The sequence below is a fragment of the Lactuca sativa genome, chromosome 8, assembly GCF_002870075.4.
Source record: "Lactuca sativa cultivar Salinas chromosome 8, Lsat_Salinas_v11, whole genome shotgun sequence".
Classification (NCBI taxonomy): domain Eukaryota; kingdom Viridiplantae; phylum Streptophyta; class Magnoliopsida; order Asterales; family Asteraceae; genus Lactuca; species Lactuca sativa.
The window spans coordinates 71,116,112-71,140,113 of NC_056630.2; the positions used below are offsets into that span (position 1 = coordinate 71,116,112).

Genomic DNA, 24,002 nt, shown 5'->3' on the forward strand with positions numbered 1-24,002 from the left:
ACTCTCATGTGCATCTTTAACACATTACATAAGCGTTAGATGGCTGAGATAGTGTGTCCAAGATTTCATATTTATTTTGGTAAAGGAAAAAAAGAAAAGAAAGATAAACGTGTGACCTTGGAAGCATCCATCTTAGCCATAATGCATAAGTCAAAGACGGAATTCAAGAGGTTTGATGCTTACATATTGTAGTATTATTGGATGGCCCTTGGATTATTAGCATCATGTCAAGTATAACCGTTTGTTAAATGTTATTTAAATTAAATTAGGAATTGTAACTCACTTACGAATATTGATGGTTATCCTAACTCACTCATTTTCCTTGATGTTTAATATAAATTTATGTTCAATTTAGTTCCTTGAAGCTTTACATTGGTAGATGAGCTTGATAAAGGAGAGAAGGGAAATCGGATATATTTGCTTCTTAGAATATGATTTAAAACTAGATGCTTTTATAGAAATCTTAAAGAAATTTTAATTTACATAATTTCCTCTTCTGTAACAAATTAATTCTTAGTTACCTCATTCTACCTTTTAACAAGATATAAATACTACTAAGACTAGGATAAGACAAGGAGGAATTCCAGCTCAACAGACACAAACGATGTTATCCCCACCAACCATGTCTACCACTAAAGTAAAACCCGAAAATAATGTCAAAAGTACTAAAATACCCCTTGGCCATAAACCAGTAAAGTTGGGGCTTATCAATACTGCCGACTCAAACTTTCACATTGTCCTCAAGGTGAATGAAAAGGATGCACAACATCCAAAGCTTCCAAAAGATCTCTTTATCTTGCTCCTAGCCTTGCCACAATCTGAAGTCACCACAACAATCACCACATATATACAACCTTTGTGCTCCTTTGTATTTGATGTGAGATAATTCTTTACCACAGAGGATACATGCTCCATATAATATGCTACCACCTTCATAAGATTAGTAACATTAACAATGGTACCCACAAACTTCACATTCTCATCCATAATCACCCACGGGGACCAATACTTAGAACCAGACACCTCCCATAGTTTCTTCACTACCCCAACAACGCACTTAAATTTAGGTAGGACATCACCAAGTTTCTTCCTTTGATCTACAATCTCAACTTTATCGTCTGGAGGGCTTTAGAAGCATAACACGTGATGGATTCCGTTGCTGCTAAGAGTTTGAGTTCCATGCTAAGATGAAGCATGTCCTTATCTATAGTAGCACCCGGAAAGATAACCTTCACATTATAGAGGGGAATGGTGTGGTATCGTTCTTTCCAACAATTATAATGTTCCTAATGTAACGTCCCCAAAATAATGACATAATTTTTTTTTGTTTTTAGATAAATAAATCGTTAATACATATCATTTCCATGAAACCAAAGTGATCTTGGATTATCAAACATTATCAAATCAGAGTAAACCACATAATGCAAAAAACATATGGTGTGTGCCCTATAACCATCCTAAGCTCTTCCATGGAAAACCGAAGTACCTGAAACATAAATTGAAAATCATAAGCACGAAGCTTAGTGAGATCCCCAAGAGACCACATACCATGCATACATAAATCACATACTGGATCTCGCCTTCCATCGGGCCTCGCTTGGTCTCAAGTCTCACTCGGCCTTGGGCGTCGCCCGGCATTGAGTCTCGCTCGGATTACAGATCTGTTATTCTCAGGCCTCGCCTGTCATCGGGCCTCGTCCACCAGACACATACAAATATCACATAATCATGCTAACAAATAAAATGATCATACAAATATCCCATTCCTGAGTGCTCATCATCATACCAAAACAACATGCACAAGATCTGAACATACCCAAGAATCCTCATCCCAAAGGCTTCTTAGATTCTCCAAGATTCTCCCTGATTCGAGTATGGATCCTGTGCTTTCAGTAGTGCAGGCCCAATACTACCTTCCACACATATCCATACTTTCCTCAAGAATCCTCCCGAATCCTGTAAGTCACCTTCTCAAATCGATACACTGTTGCTAAGAGTTTGAGTTTCATGTTAAGATGAAGCATGCCCTTATCTATAGTAGCACTAGAGAAGATAACCTTCCCATTATAGAGGGGGAATGGTGTGGTATCGTTTTTCCCAACAATTATAATGTTCCCAATGTAACATCCCCAAAATAATGGCATACACAATTTTGTTTTTAGATAAATAAATCGTTAATACATATCATTTCCATGAAACCAAAGTGATCTTGGATTATCAAACATTATCAAATCATAGTAAACCACATAATGCGGAAACATATGGTGTGTGCCCTATAACCATCCTAAGCTCTTCTATTTAAAATCAAAATACCTAAACATAAATTGAAAATCGTAAGCATGAAGCTTAGTGAATTGCCCAATAAACCACATACCATGCATACATAAATCACATATTGCACCCCCTCCCTCCATCGGGCCTCGCCCGTTCTCGAGTCTCGCTCGGCCGTGGGCCTCGCCCGACATCGAGCCTCTCTTGGATTACAGATATGTTATTCTTAGGCCTCGCCCACCAGAAACATACAAATATCACATAATCATGCTAACACATAAAATGATCATACAAATATCCCATTCCAGAGTACTCATCACCATACCGAAACAACATGCACAAGATCCGAACATACCCAAGAATCCTCATCCCAAAGGCTTCTTAGGTTCTCCAAGATTCTCCCTGATTCGAGTATGGATCCTGTGCTTTCAGTAGTGCGGGCCCAATACTACTTTCCACACCTATCCATACTTTCCTCAAGAATCCTCCTGAATCTTCTAAGTCACCTTCTCAAATCCATACACTAACCCAGCTCAACAAAACCCACCGAAGCAATCCCTAGGTTTTCCTAGGTTCCTGACCTCACACTGCCATCAGCGGCTAAAGAACTCCCCTTAATGCCATTCACCTACCTCATGAACACAATCACATGCAACCAAGATTAGATAATCCTTCGAGTAACAGACTCATCCCTACAACGGTTGGACTCAAACAAGAGTTGCACAATAGAGTCAAATTCGTCACTCTGAGATTATACATCCCTTGTCACATGTGACATGACATATTCACTTAGTAGCTGACTCCCATCACCAAGAAGTTCCACAAAACACAAAGCAAGCAACATTCGTGCAATATCACTCCAATCCAACCTACTACAACACATACTAGGAGCTCTCACTCCCTCTATTGATTGCCTTACACATATAAACCAACCCAACCCAACATCCCATGCTTCCTAGACTACCAGGCATCACCTAATAGGCCAACCTATCACTGGCTAATCAGAACTAGCATGCAAGTCTACAAGCTCATATAATAGGCATACAAAGGCATCTCTCCTAGCATTCTAACATGAAAAAAGTGAGCAGATCCTTAGCCCTAATTAGCATGCGATTCCACAAATTCATAGATCAAAGCATAACAGATAACATGTCACTACTAGAAAAACAGCCTTTTACGACGCTCATTGCGCGTCGTAAAATGCTCAGACGACGCGCAAATGCGCGTCAAGGAAGGCCCTGTCATAAAGAGAGACGACGCGCATTTACGACGCGTATTTATGATGCGCATTTACAACGCTCGGTTAAGACACGCAATGCGTATCAAGGAAGGCCCTGTCATAAAGGATGACGACACACATTTGCGTGTTGTAACCTTACGATGCGCGTGTTTATGACATGTAATGCGTATCAAGGAAGCCCCTGTCAAGAAAGGTCATGTCATAAATGAAGATGACACACATTTTTGCGTATCATAATTTTAAATGTTCTAAAAACAATATATTTATATATTTATTAATTTTTAAATTAAATTTGCATTTAATGTCTCATAATAGAAATAAAATATCATATACAAAAAATACAATCCATTGCATAAAATTTAGTGTCATACAATTCTATTTTTTACAATATCTAAATTTGCATCTAATCTACTCTGTACATCAAATTCCAACTAAATAAAGTTGCATCTTGTCTTTCATAATTCTTTAAGACTAATGCTCCAAGCAGCTGATTATATGGATAAGCAGTTGTACATTGGCCCATCTCACTCAAGAATGACTTAACCAAATTCAACTCCAAGTCTTTACTGCATCTTGCTGATAATGCTGCAAGATTTGAATCAAGTGGCTTCATATTCCTTTCTTTCATCAACTTTACCTGATGCACAAAATACACAGAAACAAAAAAACATTGTAGAGGAAGGGGTAATTTGGGAAAATGTGAGGGGTATCCTCTGCAAAACAAAACAAAAAATATCCTTTGCAAGATTTGCTCTTTAGTATCCTCTGCAAAACAAAACAAAAAATATATATCACAAAATGAAATTTTTTATAGTTTTATATTATAATTATGCCTAGAGTATTGCATACCTGAAGAACCATTTGTTAGCTCTACAACACTTTTTGAATCTGAACCTTGTCTTTCATCACTAACACCAACACCTTTTAAAAGGTGCTGGTGTTAGTGATGAAAGACAAGGTTCAGATTCAAAAAGTGTTGTAGAGCTAACAAATAGTTCTTTAGGTATGCAATACTCTAGGCATAATTATAATATAAAACTATAAAAAATACGGTCTGGGGTTGAATGAAGTACATCATGAACCAACACAACACATCATGAACCAACACAACACAACAAATATGATAGTTACCTTGAATTGCAAAGTGCTGTTAATGGCATCACTTATAAGCTCCCAGTTTGGTTCGGATAGTTCTAGAGGCCTATTTCAGTAATTACGCAGAATATAGTATTAAAAAAAAGTTTAAAAAAAAGAAGAAGTAAAAAGTACAATAGAGAACTGACGTGAGGAAAGGCCCGCCATTTAGGTTATTTGGCATGACTTGAGAAAGAGCAAATGCATGAGAAGTATGAGGCTGCTGCAACTGTTTTGGATCCTGATTATCATTCTTTGTAGAAAAATGATTATATGAGTACAGTAGAATCATTCATAATAATAATAATAATTGCATAGCATAAAATAAGTTAGAAAGTTATTGGGAGACTACCTGTGTGTCCTTCTGTAATGTTGTTTCAAAATGAGATTTCAGTGTATCCTCTTCCATTGGTCCCTGCAACCGTTGAAATAATTGTCTTGCACTGCCCTGTATAAACACACATACATACAATTATACTCACACATATGTATACTATATCAACATGTATATTTCATATATAAAAAAATTGAATATTGCCTCTGGCATCAAATAGCTTTCATTAACAATGGAACCATCTGTAATTAAACGCCCATTATGTATTCAAGGGTAAAATGGTAAAAAAAACTCACATGGGCAGTGGGTTGGCTCATTCTATCTAGTAACTCTTGGAGTAAGTAACTCCCGGAGTAAATGACATCAATTTTTAAACAAACTGACATCAATTTTTCAAGCATTCTTCAATGAGTATACAATATACTAGCAGATTAAGAGGAGTAAATTCAAAGTCTACAGAATAAACATTGTCCCTAAGTTAAATCAAAATACTATAACTTATCAATATATTCAACATGTGCAAATGTATACAGTATACTAGCGGATCAATCAATCTCTGTAGTTGCAAATCAAGAATATGACAACCTCTCTATTGGCATATCAAGCAAGCTCGGCAGTTGTTTAAAGACTGTGGCAAATTCTCAGGGCATTGTAATATAAAAAGTGTGTCATGATCTCCATAAGTAAGAGGCTAAGGACCCAACGAGCCACTTGTTTCAGTGTATAACTCTTCTGAGGTGTATCCAGTTGACACAACAGGTCGGAAATTTGTCTGATACAAAGCTGCTTGAAGCCAATTAGCAACTGCATTGACATTAGGTGAAGTGGCACTCATTTTAACAATTTGAAGACCATGAGTGGGGTCACTTTTCCCACTGTTTGACCCTGAACATTCTCCTTTTGAAAACTCCAACCTGCCTTCACCAGCTCCATACCTAAGCTTTGTCAATATAAGTTCCAACAGATACCCCCTTTGCTGATCTCCAACCTGCGAAACAATGAATGATAAAAAGAGCTTATTGTTTGCATCATAATGTTCAAATAAAGGAAATTCAAATTACCATGTGAACTTCATCAATTACTATGATCCCAACTTCTGACAAACGCCCCTCTTCCAACAATCTATTGAGTAGAGTTTGTCTTCTCAATTTTGCAAACATCAACAGATGTATCATTAGGAAGCGTTCCTCCACCTTGGCTTCCATATTAACTACGAACATGCTTGTCAATTGGTTCCAGTAAGGCTTCAAGATGTTCTTCCTGCATCACTTACATACTAATAATGAACTTCAAGAACATAAATACTAATCCTCAACTAATAAGATACAAAAATACCCAGACCTTCTCTGTACAAATGGACACATAGGGAAGAACAAGAATTGCCACTTTTCTTATTGAAAACACTCTACGTAACATCAAGATTTCTGTAACAAAACTTTTCCCAGCACTATGCCAGAAAAGACAAATGGTTAAGAAAAAGTGATTAAGTAGAAAAGATTTAGCACCCCATCCACCTGAAGGCAGTCCACCTGGAAAAACAGAACCTCAATTAACAAAATAAAATAGATTTAAAAGTTAAAGAAACTAGAAAATACAAATAGTTAAAAAGACTAGAGAAGTACCTGCCATGGATACAGTTTTGATATTCCTCGTTTTTTTATATGTTATGCATAACTCAGAAAGGAGTATCATGAACTCAATGTGTAGTCATTATGCCTGTTAACAACATCCTGATGTGCAGGAAAGTGACAGTTCACAAAACATATAATCTGACCACAGATTCTCATCCTCAATCCAACTCCTCCCTGTTGAAACTAGTAAATTTATAAGTTGTTATTATTACATAACTAAAATTAAATGAGAATTTTATAAAGCAGTTACATTGAGCCTGAAGTTAGTTTAGATAAACCAACAATAAACTGTATGAAATAATTAAAAGAAAAAAAAAGTGAATATAAAAAAAGAAGTATTTTAGTAAGAGAAACTCGTTAGGGCGGCAACCGTTAGAACTGCTTCAATCGTTTTACTGTCCAATCACCGGCGACATGATGGAAGATCCGGTGGAAACGCCGTCGGGGCATAGCTTTGAGAGGTACGCGATTGAGAAGTGGTTGGCGGAAGGGAATAATGGTTGTTCGATTACGAAGACGCCGTTGAAAGCATCGGGTTTGAGGACTAATAAGACGCTTCGTCAATCGATGGAAGAGTGGAGAGATAGAAACACGATGATTTTTATTGGTTCTATGAAGTCGCGGATTCTTTCTAATGAGGAGGAAGAAGTGATAGTGTCGTTAGGGAAGCTTCGAGTTTTGTGTTTGGAAAGAGAGCTTCATCAAGAATGGCTGATGATGGAAGACTACTTGCCTGTTCTTGTTTCGCTTCTTTCTACCAAGAATTTTAAAGTTAGATCGCATGTTCTCGTTATTCTTCGCATCCTTGCAACCAACAACGATGACAGGAAGGTATGAATCAATTTAGAATCACATCAAAACACCTCTAAAGAATTAAAAGTTGATAATCTTCGATTGGTAACTTACAGGAAACCATAGCGAAAACGCATGATGGCATCAAATTGATTGTGTGTTCTCTAGCACGAAAGATCAAAGAAAGTAAGTTGGCATTGCAATTTCTCATGGAATTATCAGAAAATGAGGTGGCAAGAAACATAATTGGGAGTAGTCAAGGTTGCATACTTCTTCTTATACCATATCTGGTAGCGATGATCCTCAAGCTGCCACTGACGCCAAAAAACTCTTGGATAATTACTCTTTTCTTCCTCAAAATATCGTGCAAATGGCCAGAGCTAATTATTTTGAACCTCTACTTCACCTTCTTTCTTCAGGTAAACAATAATGTCTGTAATTAATGTTCAATAGAAATTGATGATGAAAAAACGAATCAACATAGGGTCTGAAACTGTTCAACGGGAAATGGCGGAGACATTATCAGAAGTTGATATGACAGATCATGGAAAACTTACAGTTTGTGAAAGCGGAGCAGTAGAGTCACTTGTTGCTATGCTTTCTCACGTTAATATAGAGATGAAGAAGGCTGCCATTTTAGCCCTGGAAAAACGCTCAGGTGTGCCACAAAATGGATTAAAAATGATCAAACAAGGTGCAGTGGATCTGTTGTTTGGAATACTCTTCCATGAAAGCTTATCAATGCCGATTGTGGTTGAAAAGGTCGTAGCCACAATTATGAATCTAGCGTTATCGTTAACTTCCGGTGAACTAGATCAACAGGAGATTCCATTTCTGGAATCGGAAGAAGATGCTTTTTAAATTATTCTCTCTCATCTCATTAAACGGACCAAATGTTCAACAAAGTATTCTTCGAACGTTCCTTGTAGTTTCTCAATCTCCTCCAGGTTCAAACATTAGGAAAACTTTACGGAAGGTGAGTTTTCCAATTTTCTGTTTATCTCCTTTGATTACATCGTCAATCGGTGCTCATTTACGTTCAATTTCATCATCAGATCTCTTCGGTTCAAGTACTGGTTCCGTTATGCGAGCACGAAAACCCAGTCGTCCGATCGCCGTGAAGCTATTCTGTGGTTTGATAAAAGACGGGAGTGAGAATGACGAGACATTTCAGGAACACGTTGGGCCTAAATGTGTGGAGACTTTGTTGAGAATCATAACAGCTTCCGATAAAGTTGAAGAAGGCGTCGCTTCAATGGAAGTCATCTCTAACCTTCCAAAAAACCCTCAAACGACGTGATGGATTCTCTATGCCAGAGCACTCAAATTGATCGTTTCCATCCTCACCAATCGATTTTAGAAACCGGAATTCATGATCGAAAGTGCTTCCGGAGCTCTTTGTCGATTCACCGTTTCATTAAATCCAGATCTGCAAAAAAAAAGTAGCGGAAACCGGGATTATCACTACGCTCGTACACTTTCCTGATTCTGGAAGATCTTTGACTAAACGGAACATATCAGTTTCACTCCGGCAGTTCTCCGAGAGCTCCAGCAGCTTGACCCGACCCGTGGAGCCGAAATCAAGTTTATTTAGCTGTTGTTTGGCGTCACCGGAGCTAGGATGTACTGTTCACTCTGGAATTTGTGCAATCGATTCCCCTGCTATTGAAAAGATCAGAAGAATTGAGAATTTCAGGAAAAATAACCACATATGTGAATCACTTGTGATGTAGAAGCATACCTTGATCCATGTCTTCGCCTCTTCTTATCCATCCAATGGATTCTCTCGAAGCTTCAATTTCACAAGCGATCGGGAACCATCATCGTCAAATAATGATAACATGGACATATCGAGGTTTTCAATAGAGCTAATCGGGAACCATCGAAGCTTCGTATGTGAGGTTTAGCAGAAGATGTCGGTTTATTGTTGATGATGTTTTGGATTTCTCTAGGGTTTTTTTTAGCCAATCGGATGAATTAAACCCCTGAACCATATTTGAGCTAATCGGAAGAAGAGCAAACCCTTTCTCCTCCATAGCTTCATTCCTAGATTTAGGTTTCGTGGTAGGCTGGGTCGCTTTCTGTTTCCTTAGCATCAAGCTCTGATTGTACATAACCCATAGTTTGACATGATATTAGGGCTTTTAGACTCCAAAAAGTTATTGTCGGCAATATTGAGATTAACCCTCGATATGATATTTTTCCTTTAATCAGAGTGGTTTATCCCTAATATAAGGAGAGTTTTTAGGGTTTGGTGGTGGCAATGGAATGAAGGGAGATCTACAGAAGAGAGTGGAAAGCGGGGTACTTCAAAATTTTAGAAAATTTAAGGATTTCATTTCCCCTTTTAAAAACGCGTGTTTAAGTAAAAAATTATAAAGTGACATTTGTAGAGGGCGCACATTTAAGATAAAGGCACTCCGTCTTTGTAATTTATTTTTTATTGGACACTAATTTTAGGGTACGCAAAAATGCTCGTCCTAAATTCTTCAAATTTCTAAAGATCTGACATTATTTTTAGAGCACGCCTTGTTGCGTATCATTAATTAGTGCGTGTCGTAAAAAGCGTGTCATTAAAGGTCTATTTTCTAGTAGTGTGTATGGGTATTTTGGGAAACCTTACTTGAGTTCGGTCGATTACATGCACCACACCCTTTCTTGTATTAGAAATACTTTTTTTCTTTTTGAAAAACCTTACCAAATCCTCAATTTGAGTTCAGACACAACCGAGGGTATGTCCGAATCCCTCAAACCAAGGCTCTGATACCAACTTGTAACGTCCCCAAAATAATGGCATAATTTTTTTTTGTATTTAGTTAAATAAATCGTTAATACATATCATTTCCATAAAACCAAAGTGATTCTGATTATCAAACATTATCAAATCAGAGTAAACCACAGAATGCGGAAAACCTATGGTGGGTGCCCTGCAACCATCCCAAGCTCTTCCATTGAACACCGAAGTACCTGAAACATAAATTGAAAACTGTAAGCATGAATTTTAGTGATTTCCCCAAGAGACCACATACCACACATACATAAATCACATATTGGGCCCCCGCCCTCCATCGGGCCTTGCCCAGTCTCGAGTCTCACTCGACCTTGGGCGTCGCTCGACATCGAGCCTCGTCGGCATCGAGCCTTGCTTGGATTATAGATCTGTTATTCTCAGGCCTCGCCCACCAGACACATACAAATGTCACATAATCATGCTAACACATAGAATGATCATAAGTGCTAGCATATGTTCTAGTTATCGGGCCTCGCCCGATACACACATTACCATATAACCATATAATCATATAGAAACATAACCATACTAGCACATGCAATAATCACAAAGACTATAGCACACCATACAGTCATCGGGACCCTCCCGGCATAAGTCCTCGCCTGGTAAGCATAAAATCAGATACTAATAACTAGCAAACAGCCTACTCATCAGACCCCACTTGGTATCGGGCCTCGCCCGGTAAGCATACCATCATACAACACATGCAAGAGTCACACATACATCTAACATCCTAACATATAAATCATGGACTGACATTGGTGCCTTCGATCCGCTAAACTCAGTGAGGAGACTCACCCCGAACTGTTAAAGTCCCGCGGATAAAACTCTAGCTGCTGGCTGATAGATCCCCGAACTGTCAACATCAAAACAACACCCAATTAATAATTGGGTTCCAATGCATAACCATAAATCCGTACTTAGGGTAAAAAGATCATTTTACCCCTAACCTAGCTTGATCTAAACCCAAGGCCTAAACTCACACTCTAAAGGCCTAAAAGCCAATCAATCAACCAAGGCCCAATTTTCCAAATTAGGCCCAAATCCCTTACATGGGCCTTACTCTAAAGCCCGTCTAATTTTTCCTAGTCCATACACTTGTTCTCAAATGACCTATCAATAAACCAATCACTAAAGCCCAAAAGAAAGGCCCAACTCGAAGCCCAAACACGATTAGGGTTTCACATAAAATGATGATTAGGGTTAAGTAAGAACACTTAACTCATTAAGGACTTAATCCATTAAGCCCATCACTCTACTAGGTCAATCATACAATGTGGTCGGGCATAATTCATAACTCCAATCTAACGGTCCAAAATGCGGGTCCCGACAAGTCCCAAACAAAAGTCTCCAAGATTAGGGTTTTCTAAACCCTAATTAGGGTTTCCAACCCACACATATGCCAATTAGGTCCAAGGTTAAGTTTTTAGGCTGATTAAGGTTTCACTAGGCCGGGCACCACCCATTGCCACCTCAGGCGGTGGTGGTCGACGACGGTTCACAGCGGTAGCCACCACCTCATGATGGTGGTGGGGGATTTTCCTTGATTTTACGGCCAAAGATTGCTCTTACAACATCATGCCGTAATACACACGCATATTTACACCATAAAAAACACACACAGCCACTCACACATGGTGGCTGATGGTGGCGGAAAAGTAGAAATGGCGGCAGCCACCATGGTTGGCTGCCATGGTGATCTTCTCGTTCGCCAGCCAACAACACTCGCCAAACATATTGAAGCACACATACACAAATGGGCAGAAACACCCACCAAGCAGTTGCACATAAGTCTTGGAGGAGGACGGCGATGGAGGGGCGATGAAAAGAATGACATAATGAAATAGCTAAAACAACGACAACGGCGGCGGCGACTGCAGAACAGAAAGATGCCGAATGGGCAGTCGGAGTAGCAACGACAACTGTCGTGTTGCGACTATGGATGGCAACAGAAAGAAGAAGAAGAAGACAATGGAGGAATGGTGGCAGTGGACGCACTCACGGTCACCACTCATTCTCGCCCGAAGGGAAGGCAGTCGCGATGCTTGACGGTTCGGTGCAACAAGGAATGGAGGTGGCGGCATCGCTTGTTTACAGCAGCAAGTCGGCGGTGGTTGGGGATGTGGAGGGATAAGGTGGCGGCTAGTATATCAGGGTGAAGGTTTGGGGTTTCGTATAGAAGGAACGAAAGAGGAGCGGAAGGCACGACTTAAGTCTCGTGACTTTTCAGACAATCCTTCCTTTTAGACGCTTTAGTCCCTCCCTCCTAGATTTATTTTAGCTTAGGTCCAAAGTTACAAAACAACCCCCTGCTCTCCAAAAATCTTTTCATTACAAGCCAAATATTACAAATAATTCCTAATTTCCATAAATTATAACATTTATCTCCTTGTGGCTAACACTGATAAATTATTATGGATTTTGGGCTAAAATAAAACAAAAATATAAATTACATCTCGGGGTATTAGGGCTTATTATTTAATTTTATTAATTTAATTTCAAACGGAATGTTACACCCAAACCCAAAGTCGCCAAACTTCAAAAAATTATTGGCATCAGCTACTAACAATCTAGTAACGGTGGAGTTAAAATCAACCCCGTAAAATCCATACTCATGAGCACTCTTTGCAGCATTCATAAGGTCAACAACATCGGTATTCAAATCATCCTAAACTCTAAGACCACTTTTTTTTGTAAATCCATATAAAATAAGAGTCTGGAACAATTTTGTGAGTACAAGTTTCCAAGCATCACTATCACGCTTCCATGGTGCCACTCTCTTAATTGACACCTCAATTGTCTTTGGATTGATCATGTGAAAATAAGTTCATTGATTTGGTACTTCAGTAGAGTAAATGCCACGAGGTTGAAGCAAATAAATAAACAAAACCCCCAAAAAATAGAATTTGAACAAAGTACGTGAATAATTCCCATACTCTTGCACAATTGTAGGGGTAGGCACAGTTAGATCCAGCCAATCAATAGTTTTAATATCAACAGTCATTATGTGGGCTTGAGTTATGCGTTTGATTTCAAAATTACCTGCCACTTTATTCGCTTGGTGTGATGGAGTATTGAAACCATACATATTCTGAGTTAGGTGTTGCTGGACTTGTTCAACTTCAAGTAGTCTAGACAGTGCACCACAGTCACCATGTCCAACCAAACTAAAGCCTTCATTGGGGATGCCATTTTGAGAAAGTGATGAGGGAGTATTATAGTTTCCAATGCCAGGAGCATATGTTATTGGTGCTAGGACTGAACCACACATCATGTGAATTTTATGATCATCCTACAGACCATAACCATGTAAAGTTTGATCATCCTTTAGGATTTTGCCTCTATAAATTAACCTTAGCCTGTGTTGGTTGGCTTTGGTAGGAGCATAACAGTTTTGGGGCAAGAGAGCTTTGAAATCCCCGGTGGTTGATCTGAGGCTCGCCCGCACTGGAAACTTATTTCCCTTTAGCGCATCAGACGATGATGACGATCTCAGCATCATTGCCGGCATCGGTGGAGTCGTCTGAATTGCCGGTAGGGGTGTTCAAAAATATATGTATCCAAAATTCCGCAATTCCGAATCCGATATATCCGAAAAATTAAATATCCGAATTTTTGGATATCTAATTTTTCGGAATCGGAATTGGATAATGTTTTTATGATTTTTTTGGATAATTCGGATATCCGATATCTGAAAATCTTGATTTTAGTTTATACATGATCTATTATTTTAATTACATATGTCTTATGATATGAATGTTAGTAACTAAAACATATTCCTAATACCCTTAATTAAATACCTATATTACTTCGTATACATTTCTAATTTAAAATTTCAAATTTTTGGATATCCGATTTTGGTATCCGAATCCGTATCTGAAATTTCGGATATTCAAATTTCGGATATCCAAAATTTTCGATACGGAATCGGATACCAAAAACAACTATCCGAAATTCATATATCCGAATTTTCGGATATCTGATTATGAACACCCCTAGTTGTCGGTGACGAAACAGGCGTGTGACTCGGTAACAACGTCGCCGACTATAGGGCCTCCTTTGTAACCGTTGATTTAAAAACACATGAGCTTGATTTACATTCGTTATTCACAGTTGAGGGCGTCATATGACCTACGTTGTTTGAGCCCAATATTCTAATTTCTACGCACAGACACCTTTTATGCCCGTATTTGCATTAACCAAACTTTAATAGAGTCGCTACCTTCCAGTAACGCCGTAGGTATTCTGATCGCATCCTGAGAAGGCTCACATTGCAACAGCTGGTTCTTTCCCACCTGGTCTAGCATTGAATCCATCGTTCCTTTCCCCTTTGATTTAATTCTCGGTAGTCGTGGTGGTGGCGTCAACAACGGCAATTTGTAGTTATTGAACAAGTGGGGAGAAAAAAAAGGAAAAAACAGATGACGTAGAAAGAGACTTGGTGAGGAGATGCCGAGTTCAGGGGGTGGTGTTTCCCGAGTCCATGTTATCGCTGCCGAAGATGTGCCGAGTCCACTCTATGCAGCCTAAGTGATGTAGTTTTGAAACATTGATATTAATTCAGTACCAATACTTGCATAAGAGATGTTGGTTTTGATGTTTTGGTATCTTTACTAGTATATTCGATTATGTATGATCTTCGATAATCGAATACCAACAATAGTTAATTGAAGACCTCAATAGTGTTGGAAAAATTGAAAGTATAATTTTTGGGGAGAGTGTAAATTGTAGAAGTCTGGGGACTAAATATTGAAACTTCTAAACTTGAAAGTGTAATTTTTGGGGACTTGGTCAAAATTTAAGGTTTTGGAGGTGAGAAGTCAAATGTAAAAATGTGGGGACTAAATGTTGAAACTTCTAAACTTAGAATAAATTTGTCATTATTTTGACCGATCTATCTAAAGAGTTGTGACTTGTGAAGTGAGAAAGGAGAGGAAATAATCAGAGGGTGTTTGGGATTACTTTTCAAAGCTTGGTGTTGCTGGGAAATTTCCTACTCAGATCGATCCCAGCTGAAAGAACAAATTACGGAAGAAACTCTACGGGAATTGAAGTGTAAGCGGTGATTTGATTGCAAAGTAACATCTTAGAAAGGAACTCTGCTAAAATCCACAGTTGCTGGGAGTTTGAGGTACGCTTTCTCAAACTGATATATTGATAAAGTATAAATTATTAATAAAGAAATTGAAGTGTTAATGAAGTGACTTACTGAGTAAATTTATTAACAGTTTAAGAAAAATGTCGATCTGGAATGTCGGAAACGTCTGTTGACGTAATCTAGTCAAATCTGTGAAGTTTTTGAATTAGTATATTTAGATGAAACAATTAATCAATTTGTGAAGTTCGTGAGATGTTTTTTATGTTATAAACGACTGGAATTAGTGGTAAATGAGTCTCATGATGTGCATATGTGTTGTGGATACAAAAGGAGAATCGAACAGGGTAATAGGAAATTTAAACGATCTTTTAAGAGGGGACATTGAAACGTTATATTTAGATCAAAGATACTAGTCATTTACTGATTACCAATTCTAGTGTTTCGAATTTAGGCTGGTTAGTGATTAAGATGCTTGTTTGGTATAAACATATGTTAAGGATCTAAAGTTGGGACATTGAAGAGAATTGACAGAGAAGAGTGAAGGGGTTGAGGAAAGGTATCTACATACTCAAATCAATTCATGTTGAAATAAGAAATTAAGGAACAAATCCTATGGAAGTTGATGCATAAGCTTGCAAATGGAAGAGTTTAGAAAAGGAGTATGCCAAAGCTTGGTGTTCCTGTGGAATTTCCTCCACTTATTTTAAGAAAAATCTCAAAGTAGAAATAATAATAAAACATCAATTTGTATAAGGCTGGAGGGTGTGGTGCCACCGAAACCGCACTCCCTCCCCCGCCATATAAGCGTCATGTCATTTTTTACCACTCAAGTGTGATTTCTTGTCACACCATGGGAGTGGTGCCATACATTCTTTTTTTGTGTTTTTTTTTTTTTTAACTATTTTAATTTAATAAAACTTCTGTTTTTTTTTTTTTTTTTTTTTTTTTTTTTTTTTTAACTATTTTAATTTAATAAAACTTCTATTTTAATAAAAAAAAACATAAATTTTCATTACTTGAAAATTAAAAAAAAACATTACATTGCATTACCAAAAAAATAATAATAATAATAAATAAAAAAATAAAACACAAAAACCACACACATGACATTTAAATAATCCTAGGAACTTAAAAAACACAAATAAAATAACTAAAGCAAACTACATAAAGTTGTTCTCTGAGAACTCGTCTTCGGGGTCATCCGGTGGATTCAAATTAAGGTTAATGTTTTGAACCCCGTAAATGTGTTCCACCAAGTCATTGCGAAGATTGTGAAATGTTTCAGTGCAACGTATCTCTACTCTCTTGTTATATACTCTTTGCCACCAATTTCTATGGGTTGTGTCTCTGGTATGGTTTCTTCCTCGTCAAATGCACATATCGCTCTTCCTTCGTCTTCAATAATCATGTTATGCAATATAAGACATGCATACATGATTTCTTGAAGTTTTTCCTCGCCTAAATAAGCTGCTGGTTTTTTCAATATGAACCACTGTTTCTTCAGAGCTCCAAAAGCACGCTCAACATCCTTCCTAGGTCTTTCTTGAGCTCTCTTGAATTTCTTTCGTCTAGAACCATGTGGAACTGTAAACGATTTAACAAACACAACATACTCAGGATAGATTCCATCGACCAGATAATAACCATACTTATATGGCGTTCCACACACTTGAAAAGAAGAATCTGGTGCGGATCCATCGTATATGTTGTTAAATATTGGTGAACGATTAAGAACGTTGATGTCGTTAATCGAACCAGGAGAACCAAAAAAAGCATGTCAAATCCACATATCTTGTGATGCAACTGCTTCAAGTATGACCGTTGGGTGATCATGATCACCTCGGGTAAATTGCCCATGATATGCTGTAAGGCAATTTTCCCATGCCCAATGGAGACAATCTAAGCTTCCTAGCATTCCAGGAAACCCATGCACACTAGTATGATGAGCTTGCAATTGCAGGATGTCATTACGTGTAGGCTTATGTAAATATTTTGGACCATAAAACCGAATCACAGTTTTGCAGAAAAAATGGAGATTATCTCGTGCGATCCTAGCAGACATCCTAAACTTTCGTCTAACACATCAGGCGGAATGTCATATGCTAACTGACGAAGTACGGCCGTACAGTTTTGTAAGGGGGTGAAACCGGGTGTACCTCTAGCATCGTAGTGTTGTTGGAAAAAACTGCATTCCCTCGTTACATCTTCAACTATACGTTCGAATAAACCTTTGAGCATTCTGAAACGCCTACGAAAATAATACCCTTGGTAAGTGGCATTCTCTGCAAAATAGTCTTGCACCAAACGTTGGTTGGCTTCTTCACGATTTCTTCAAATATATCTTCGTGTTCTCCGTTGAGAACTTGTAGTTGCGTTGTTACATACAACGTTGTATGTTTGTTCCGCATTTGAACACACGCAATAGCGGTATTAAAAATAGTCTGAAATTCTTCAGAAGATGACATTTTTGAGAGAGTGGTGATTTTTTAATTTTTTTTTTGAGAGAGAAGAGATTGTGTTGTGAAAAAAAATGAAGTTGTTATGTATATATATAGGAAAGAAAAAGCAAAAGGAAAAGAAAAAAAAATTAAATTAAATAGTCAACAACCAACAACCGACAATCCTTCCCAATTCTTCTCAGCCAATCACAGAACACGACCTTGAAGGACCGCAATGCGACGAAGACCGCACCAGACCGCTGGACGGTGTTCCCGGTCCATGTGGCACAAAGTGCGGTCTCGGACCGCACCCATACCGTGTAGCCTAATGTGGCGTGACAACTAACTTACAACACCTACATCAGTTCATGTTCGTCTTTTGTATCATAAATTCATAACTTGCATTATTTGTCAAAGGTGTTCATTGACAAAAAAAAAAAAAAAAAAAAAAAAAAAAAAAAAAAAAAAAAAAAAAAAAAATCAATTTAAGGACTAGTTATAAGGTTCTCTAAATGGAAACCAGTTACTTCAATTATGAGTTCTGATGATGTTTTTCTACATGATATAACAGGTAGTGGAAACTCACATCTCAGTTATATTTCATTTCGTTGAAGTACTCAAACTGCATATCTATGGCATATCCATTGTCCTCTTCTCCTTCCGATGTGACCTTTTCTTCTGAGGTGTGGAAGTATCATGTTTTTCTTAGTTTTAGAGGAGAAGATACTCGAAAGACGTTTGTGGATCATCTCTACACAGCTCTCCTACAACAAGGGATCTTTACTTACAAAGATGATGAAACACTTCCCCGGGGCGAATCAATTGGCCCATCTCTTGTGACAGCTATTGAAGAATCACAGATAGCCATCATCATATTTTCTAAAAACTATGCAGATTCTTCATGGTGCTTAGATGAACTTGAACGTATCATGAAATGTAAGGATACAAGAGGTCAAATTGTGATGCCCATATTTTATGACGTGGATCCCTCTGAAGTGAGGAAACAAAAACGAAAATATGGAGAAGCATTTGTCAAACATGAGTTGGAAAACAAGACGAAGGTTGAATCTTGGAAAAAAGCACTTGTGGATGCAAGTAACATTTCTGGATGGGAACCCCAACACATTGCCAATGGGTAATATTCTTTTTTGCTTGTGCACTTTTTATGCTTAAGATATGTGTGCTTTAGTACAAGACATTTATACTTATACCTTATAAGCTTTTGAAGTATACAGCCAAATTCTTGATGATATAATTCATGTTTTTAGAGTACAACGACACAAATGATTATACACTTGTACTATGTAATAATCTAATTACGATATCTATATTTTTTAAGTAGTCCAACATGTATGATGATATGATCTGAAGAAGTTCTATTAGGTATTCTGAAAACAAAAGTGGTAGTATAGAGTGATGATGATGAGTAAACTGTCATACAAATGCTTTGGTTATTCTGGATGATGTTGATGACCTTAATTGATACACAAAGGCTTTAACTAGATCACTTGATAAGCGCCAAATATTATAATCACTATTAACATTTGCTAAGAACTCACAAAGTAGTTTATGATAAGGCTATCTGTCATTGCGAGCATGTTTTAATCATCCTTGTATATCCAATTTGCAGGCATGAGTCAAAGTTCATCAAAAAAATTGTTGACATAATTTCTCATAGGTTGCGTCCAATAACTTCAAGTGTGGATGACAACCTTGTTGGAGTAGAAGCTCGCATGCAAGATTTGATATCAAAGTTACAAATTGGGTTTGGTGGTAAGAGAATGATTGGAATATGGGGCGTTGGGGGTGGTGGTAAGACTACTATTGCCTCTTGTATTTATGACGAAATTTCTAGTAAGTTTGATGGTTGTTGCTTTCTAAAAAATATCCGGGAGGAATCAAGTAATAAGAATGGTCTTGAAAAATTGCAAGCAGAAATTCTTTGTGGTATTTTGAAACAAAAGCAATTGCATGTAGGGAGAGTCGAAGAAGGAAGACGCATGATAACAGATAGATTAAAGTACAAAAAGGTGTTGATTGTGCTTGATGATGTCGACAACCTGGAGCACCTAGAAGAGTTAGTTGGATCACGTGATTGGTTTGGTGAAGGAAGCCGAATAATAATCACAACTAGAGATGAACATATATTAACTGGACACAAAGTAGATGTGATACACAATATTAGTTTGTTAAACAATGAAGAGTCAATGAAGCTCTTTTGGAAACATGCACCCCGGGGTTACAAACGTATTGAAGATTATGAGAGGCTTTCAAAAGATGTGGTTTCGTATGCTGGAGGACTCCCATTGGCACTTAGAGTTCTCAGTCGTTTTCTATGTGACAAAGAGATGAATGAGTGGAGGAGTGCCTTGGCTAGATTGAAAGAAATCCCAGATGCTAATATACTTGAAAAGCTAAAAATCAGCTTTGATGGACTTAAGACTGTGGAGAAACAATTGTTCCTTGATATTGCATGTTTCTTTAGAAGACGTTGTAAAAATGAAAGGATAATGGCGATGCTTGATGCTTGTGGTCTTCACCCTGTTATAGGCATAAAGGTGTTGGTACAAAAGGCTCTCATAACTATTACAGAATATGGAAAGTTTGATATGCATGATTTGGTACAAGAAATGGCACACTACATTGTTAGAGGGGAACACCCTAACAACCCTGAAAAACATAGTAGACTTTGGAAGAAGGAAGATGTTCTAAAAATATGTGCTATGGATGCAATGACGGTAACAGATAAGCTAGGTTTTCATGATATAAATACTAATTTATAGAGAAACACTTGTAACTCAACTCTGAAACCAATTTGTTCCTCTATCCCAGAACCTTGACAAGATTGAAGCTATGTATGTTCTGTGTTCTAGGAGCAAGGAACCACAACATGTTCTCCAGGTCGCTGCAAATATGAAGAAACTTCGGTGTATTGATTTGGGATTTTTTCTGGACAAAGCTGAATTGGTTATAATGCCAGAAAATTTTCCACCAAGGGAGCTTTGTTGCCTAACATTGGAAGACATCAATGCAAAACAACTTTGGGAGGGTTACAAGGTAATCCTTATATATTTTTTAATGGATAAAAGCAAAGTGTATGACTAAATTAATAATTTAAGCTGTTTCCTATCAATAATTTCATTATAAGCATGACTTGTTTTATAATTCACGTTTTGTAAGATACCGATTTTGTATGACACAGTTTTTTAAAACACGTGTGGTTTTATTTAAAGAATCTTTTTAAAAGCAATCATGTTTACAAACATTATAAAATATACCCATTTTGTATGAAGTGTTGGCAAATTAACTTTTGTCTTTCTGTGCACTTGTGTATACAGTATCTACCAAATTTGAGGATGATCAAACTGGATGGATTGAGAAGCCTGATCAAGACACCTGATTTTGATGGGATTCCGAACCTTGAAAGATTCATAGTTGAAGGATCTTCTTTATTAGAAGAGATTCATCCATCATTTGGACGTTTGGAAAAGCTTGTTTGCGTACATATACAAAATTGTGAAAATCTTAAGATGGTTCCACCCATTACCCAGTCGAAGAAACTCGAGACTCTTGTATTCTCAGGTTGCAGATCATTTAATAATTTTTTACCTGACAACATGAACCACACAGGTGTATGGTTTTTTAGTGGATGCTTAAGAAAACTGGTTCTCAGCAACTGCAGTTTGGGAGATGGAGACATCAGTTCGGCTGCTAGTTGGGAGTTACCCAATTTGCTGGAACTCGATCTACAAGAAAATGGATTTGTTCGGTTGGATTTTAGTCTCTTGCTACTTCCTCAGCTCAAATGTCTTGACATAAGATACTGCAAAGACCTTGTAGAATTGTCGGAGCTGCCATTAAGTATAGCTGTTGTTTTAGCGGATGGTTGTTTCTCACTTGAAAGCTTTGGAGATATTTCAAACTGTAAATGGTTGTGGAAAGTCACTCTTACTGGGAACCACAAACTTGGTCCACTTGTTTGTGACATGTTACTAAACTCCATGCTCCTGGTTTGGCTTTTAAATTTCATTCTTTTTTGTATATATATAAACCCAAACATAAGAAGAATACAGGTGAATCATGATTGAATGTGTTTTGTGGTAGGGAAACGCCAAACATTACTTTATCAGTATCAACCTTTCAGGCATTGACATTTGGAGTGGGCCATCTGTAGTTTGGATCAACTGGGTGAAGACTTGTAATATGACGCTTCCACATGACTGGTACAATCACTTTTCTGGGATTCTGATGTTTGTCAGATCTGAGGACCTTCATATGGGCATTAATATAACTATAAAGCAAGGCTTAGACGAAGATTTTCAATCTCAGATTTGGCAGGAGTCTGATGAAACACTTGATCCTGAATATCAAGAGACATGTGTAGGATATGTTTCGTTTAGTTCATTGAGGCACACCAGATGCTTCAATTCAACATACAATATCATTTCATTTTCTTTTGGCACTGAGGATTTGTATGGAAATGGGAATAGGTTTAGAGCTGTACTCATTCCTAAAGATTATGATCCGATGCAAACAACAAAAGTCACAACAGATTGCTTAGATTTTTGGGATGAGGAAGACGATTCCAAAAAGACATTTAGGATACGACATGATTCAAACTCCTCTATTGAGATTTTATGGCGTACTTGGGTCTGACAAACCCATTCCCACAGGTCTATTGAATCTTTGCTGGTTCCTTGTTCTGGCCTGAAAATGTTCTGATGAATTATTATTGGCGGTAACATTTACTTCTTTAAATTTGTTGATGTCAATTAAAGTCTATGCGGTGAAATATATTCAAGAGGCACTTTAGTCTATATTTCTTAGTGGTTTGTTTATTGATCATGTACCTATGGTTGTTTTTGTTGAAAAGGATTGTAACAAAATTATAATCACGATTTCACAACATGATCAACTTGATTTCAAACTAAACTAGAACGTTTTACATGTACTATTACAACCAAACCTCACTACAAGTTTCCTATTCTACTCTCATACAAAATAATACACTCAAATATTGAAGGATTATGAACAAAGAATCTGAAACCCTAATGAACAAACCCTAAACAGAGAGCAACGACTGAGAGAACTCACAAGGAAATATCTATCACTTATGAACCAAAAAACAACAAAACATTATGTATGCTGGGTTGCCATAGACCCGATAACCTATGTGAAGACCCGGACAAATTACACTCTGCACCCTTCAACTACTATGAAATCAAACCCGAATAAGGGGGTATGGCGGTTTTTTCCAGGTTTACCGTTAAACCATAAACACAATATGAACAAAAATTAAAATTAAGAAGAATAAACTTACAAGGAAGGCTATGGGAAGAGAAGCAACCAGAGTCGTATGTGCAGCAGCAATTTTTTTTTTTTTAAATGTATAAGGGATATAATATGAAGTGTTTGAAAGAACTAGAAATTTAAGAGATAGGCTAAGAGAATCGGAAAGAGAGTGTTTAGAGAGACATGAACATAATTTTTTATTCGTATGAATATTCGATGATTTTTACAATCGTTTACAATCCTTTATATAGGCAAAGTGTAGCGTAATATTTACAATTAAAATATCGACAGACAAAACTTGACATTACATAAAGTAAGAAAAGACTACACACCAAATAAAGTGATGACACATCTGTAAAAGTAGGAAATAATAATTCTATACGACAAGTATAATTTCATAAATGGCCCTTAAACTTGTTATGTCTTGTCTTTTTCACAAATGACCCTTAAATTTGTTTAAACTTATCACTTTGTATCCTTTGTTGAAAAAACATCACTTGCTAAAAATCTCGATGAGTACTGTCAATACAAACCGGTAAATTTGTTTAAACTTATCACTTTGTATCCTTTGTTGAAAAAACATCACTTGCTAAAAATCCCGATGAGTACTGTCAATACAAACCGGTGACCGGTTTGTATTGACAGTACTCATCGGGATTTTTAGCAAGTGATGTTTTTTCAACAAAGGATACAAAGTGATAAGTTTGAACAAATTTAAGGGCCATTTGTGAAAAAGACAAGACATTACAAGTTCAAGGGCCATTTATGAAATTGTAATTGTCGTATAGAATTATTATTTCCTACTTTTACAGATGTGCCATCACTTTATTTGGTGTGTAGTCTTTTCTTACTTTATGTAATGTCAAGTTTTGTCTGTCGATATTTTAATTGTAAATATTACACTACCCTTTGCCTATATAAAGGATTGTAAACGATTGTAAAAATCATCGAATATTCATACGAATAAAAAATTATGTTGTT

General features: G+C 37.3%; 1 protein-coding gene and 1 pseudogene across 2 annotated transcripts; both read left to right on the forward strand.

Annotated features, from left to right (window-relative positions):
- Positions 1–6,691: 6,691 nt before the first annotated feature.
- LOC111902623 (U-box domain-containing protein 44-like) lies at positions 6,692–9,135 on the forward strand (annotated as a pseudogene).
- Positions 9,136–15,113: 5,978 nt separating this feature from the next.
- LOC111902641 (TMV resistance protein N) lies at positions 15,114–22,546 on the forward strand. 2 transcript variants are annotated; one of them, XM_042897795.2, is made up of 7 exons: positions 15,114–15,324; positions 18,301–18,864; positions 19,360–20,467; positions 20,562–20,786; positions 21,068–21,739; positions 21,834–21,952; positions 22,059–22,192. In XM_042897795.2, coding segments are annotated over exons 2-7 (2,628 nt in total). In that variant the 5' UTR covers positions 15,114–15,324; positions 18,301–18,361; the 3' UTR covers positions 22,060–22,192. The 2 variants fall into 2 exon arrangements, with proteins under 2 accessions (XP_042753729.1, XP_023754223.1); XM_023898455.3 differs by having other exon boundaries at positions 21,834–22,546.
- The last annotated feature ends 1,456 nt before the right edge of the window (positions 22,547–24,002 follow it).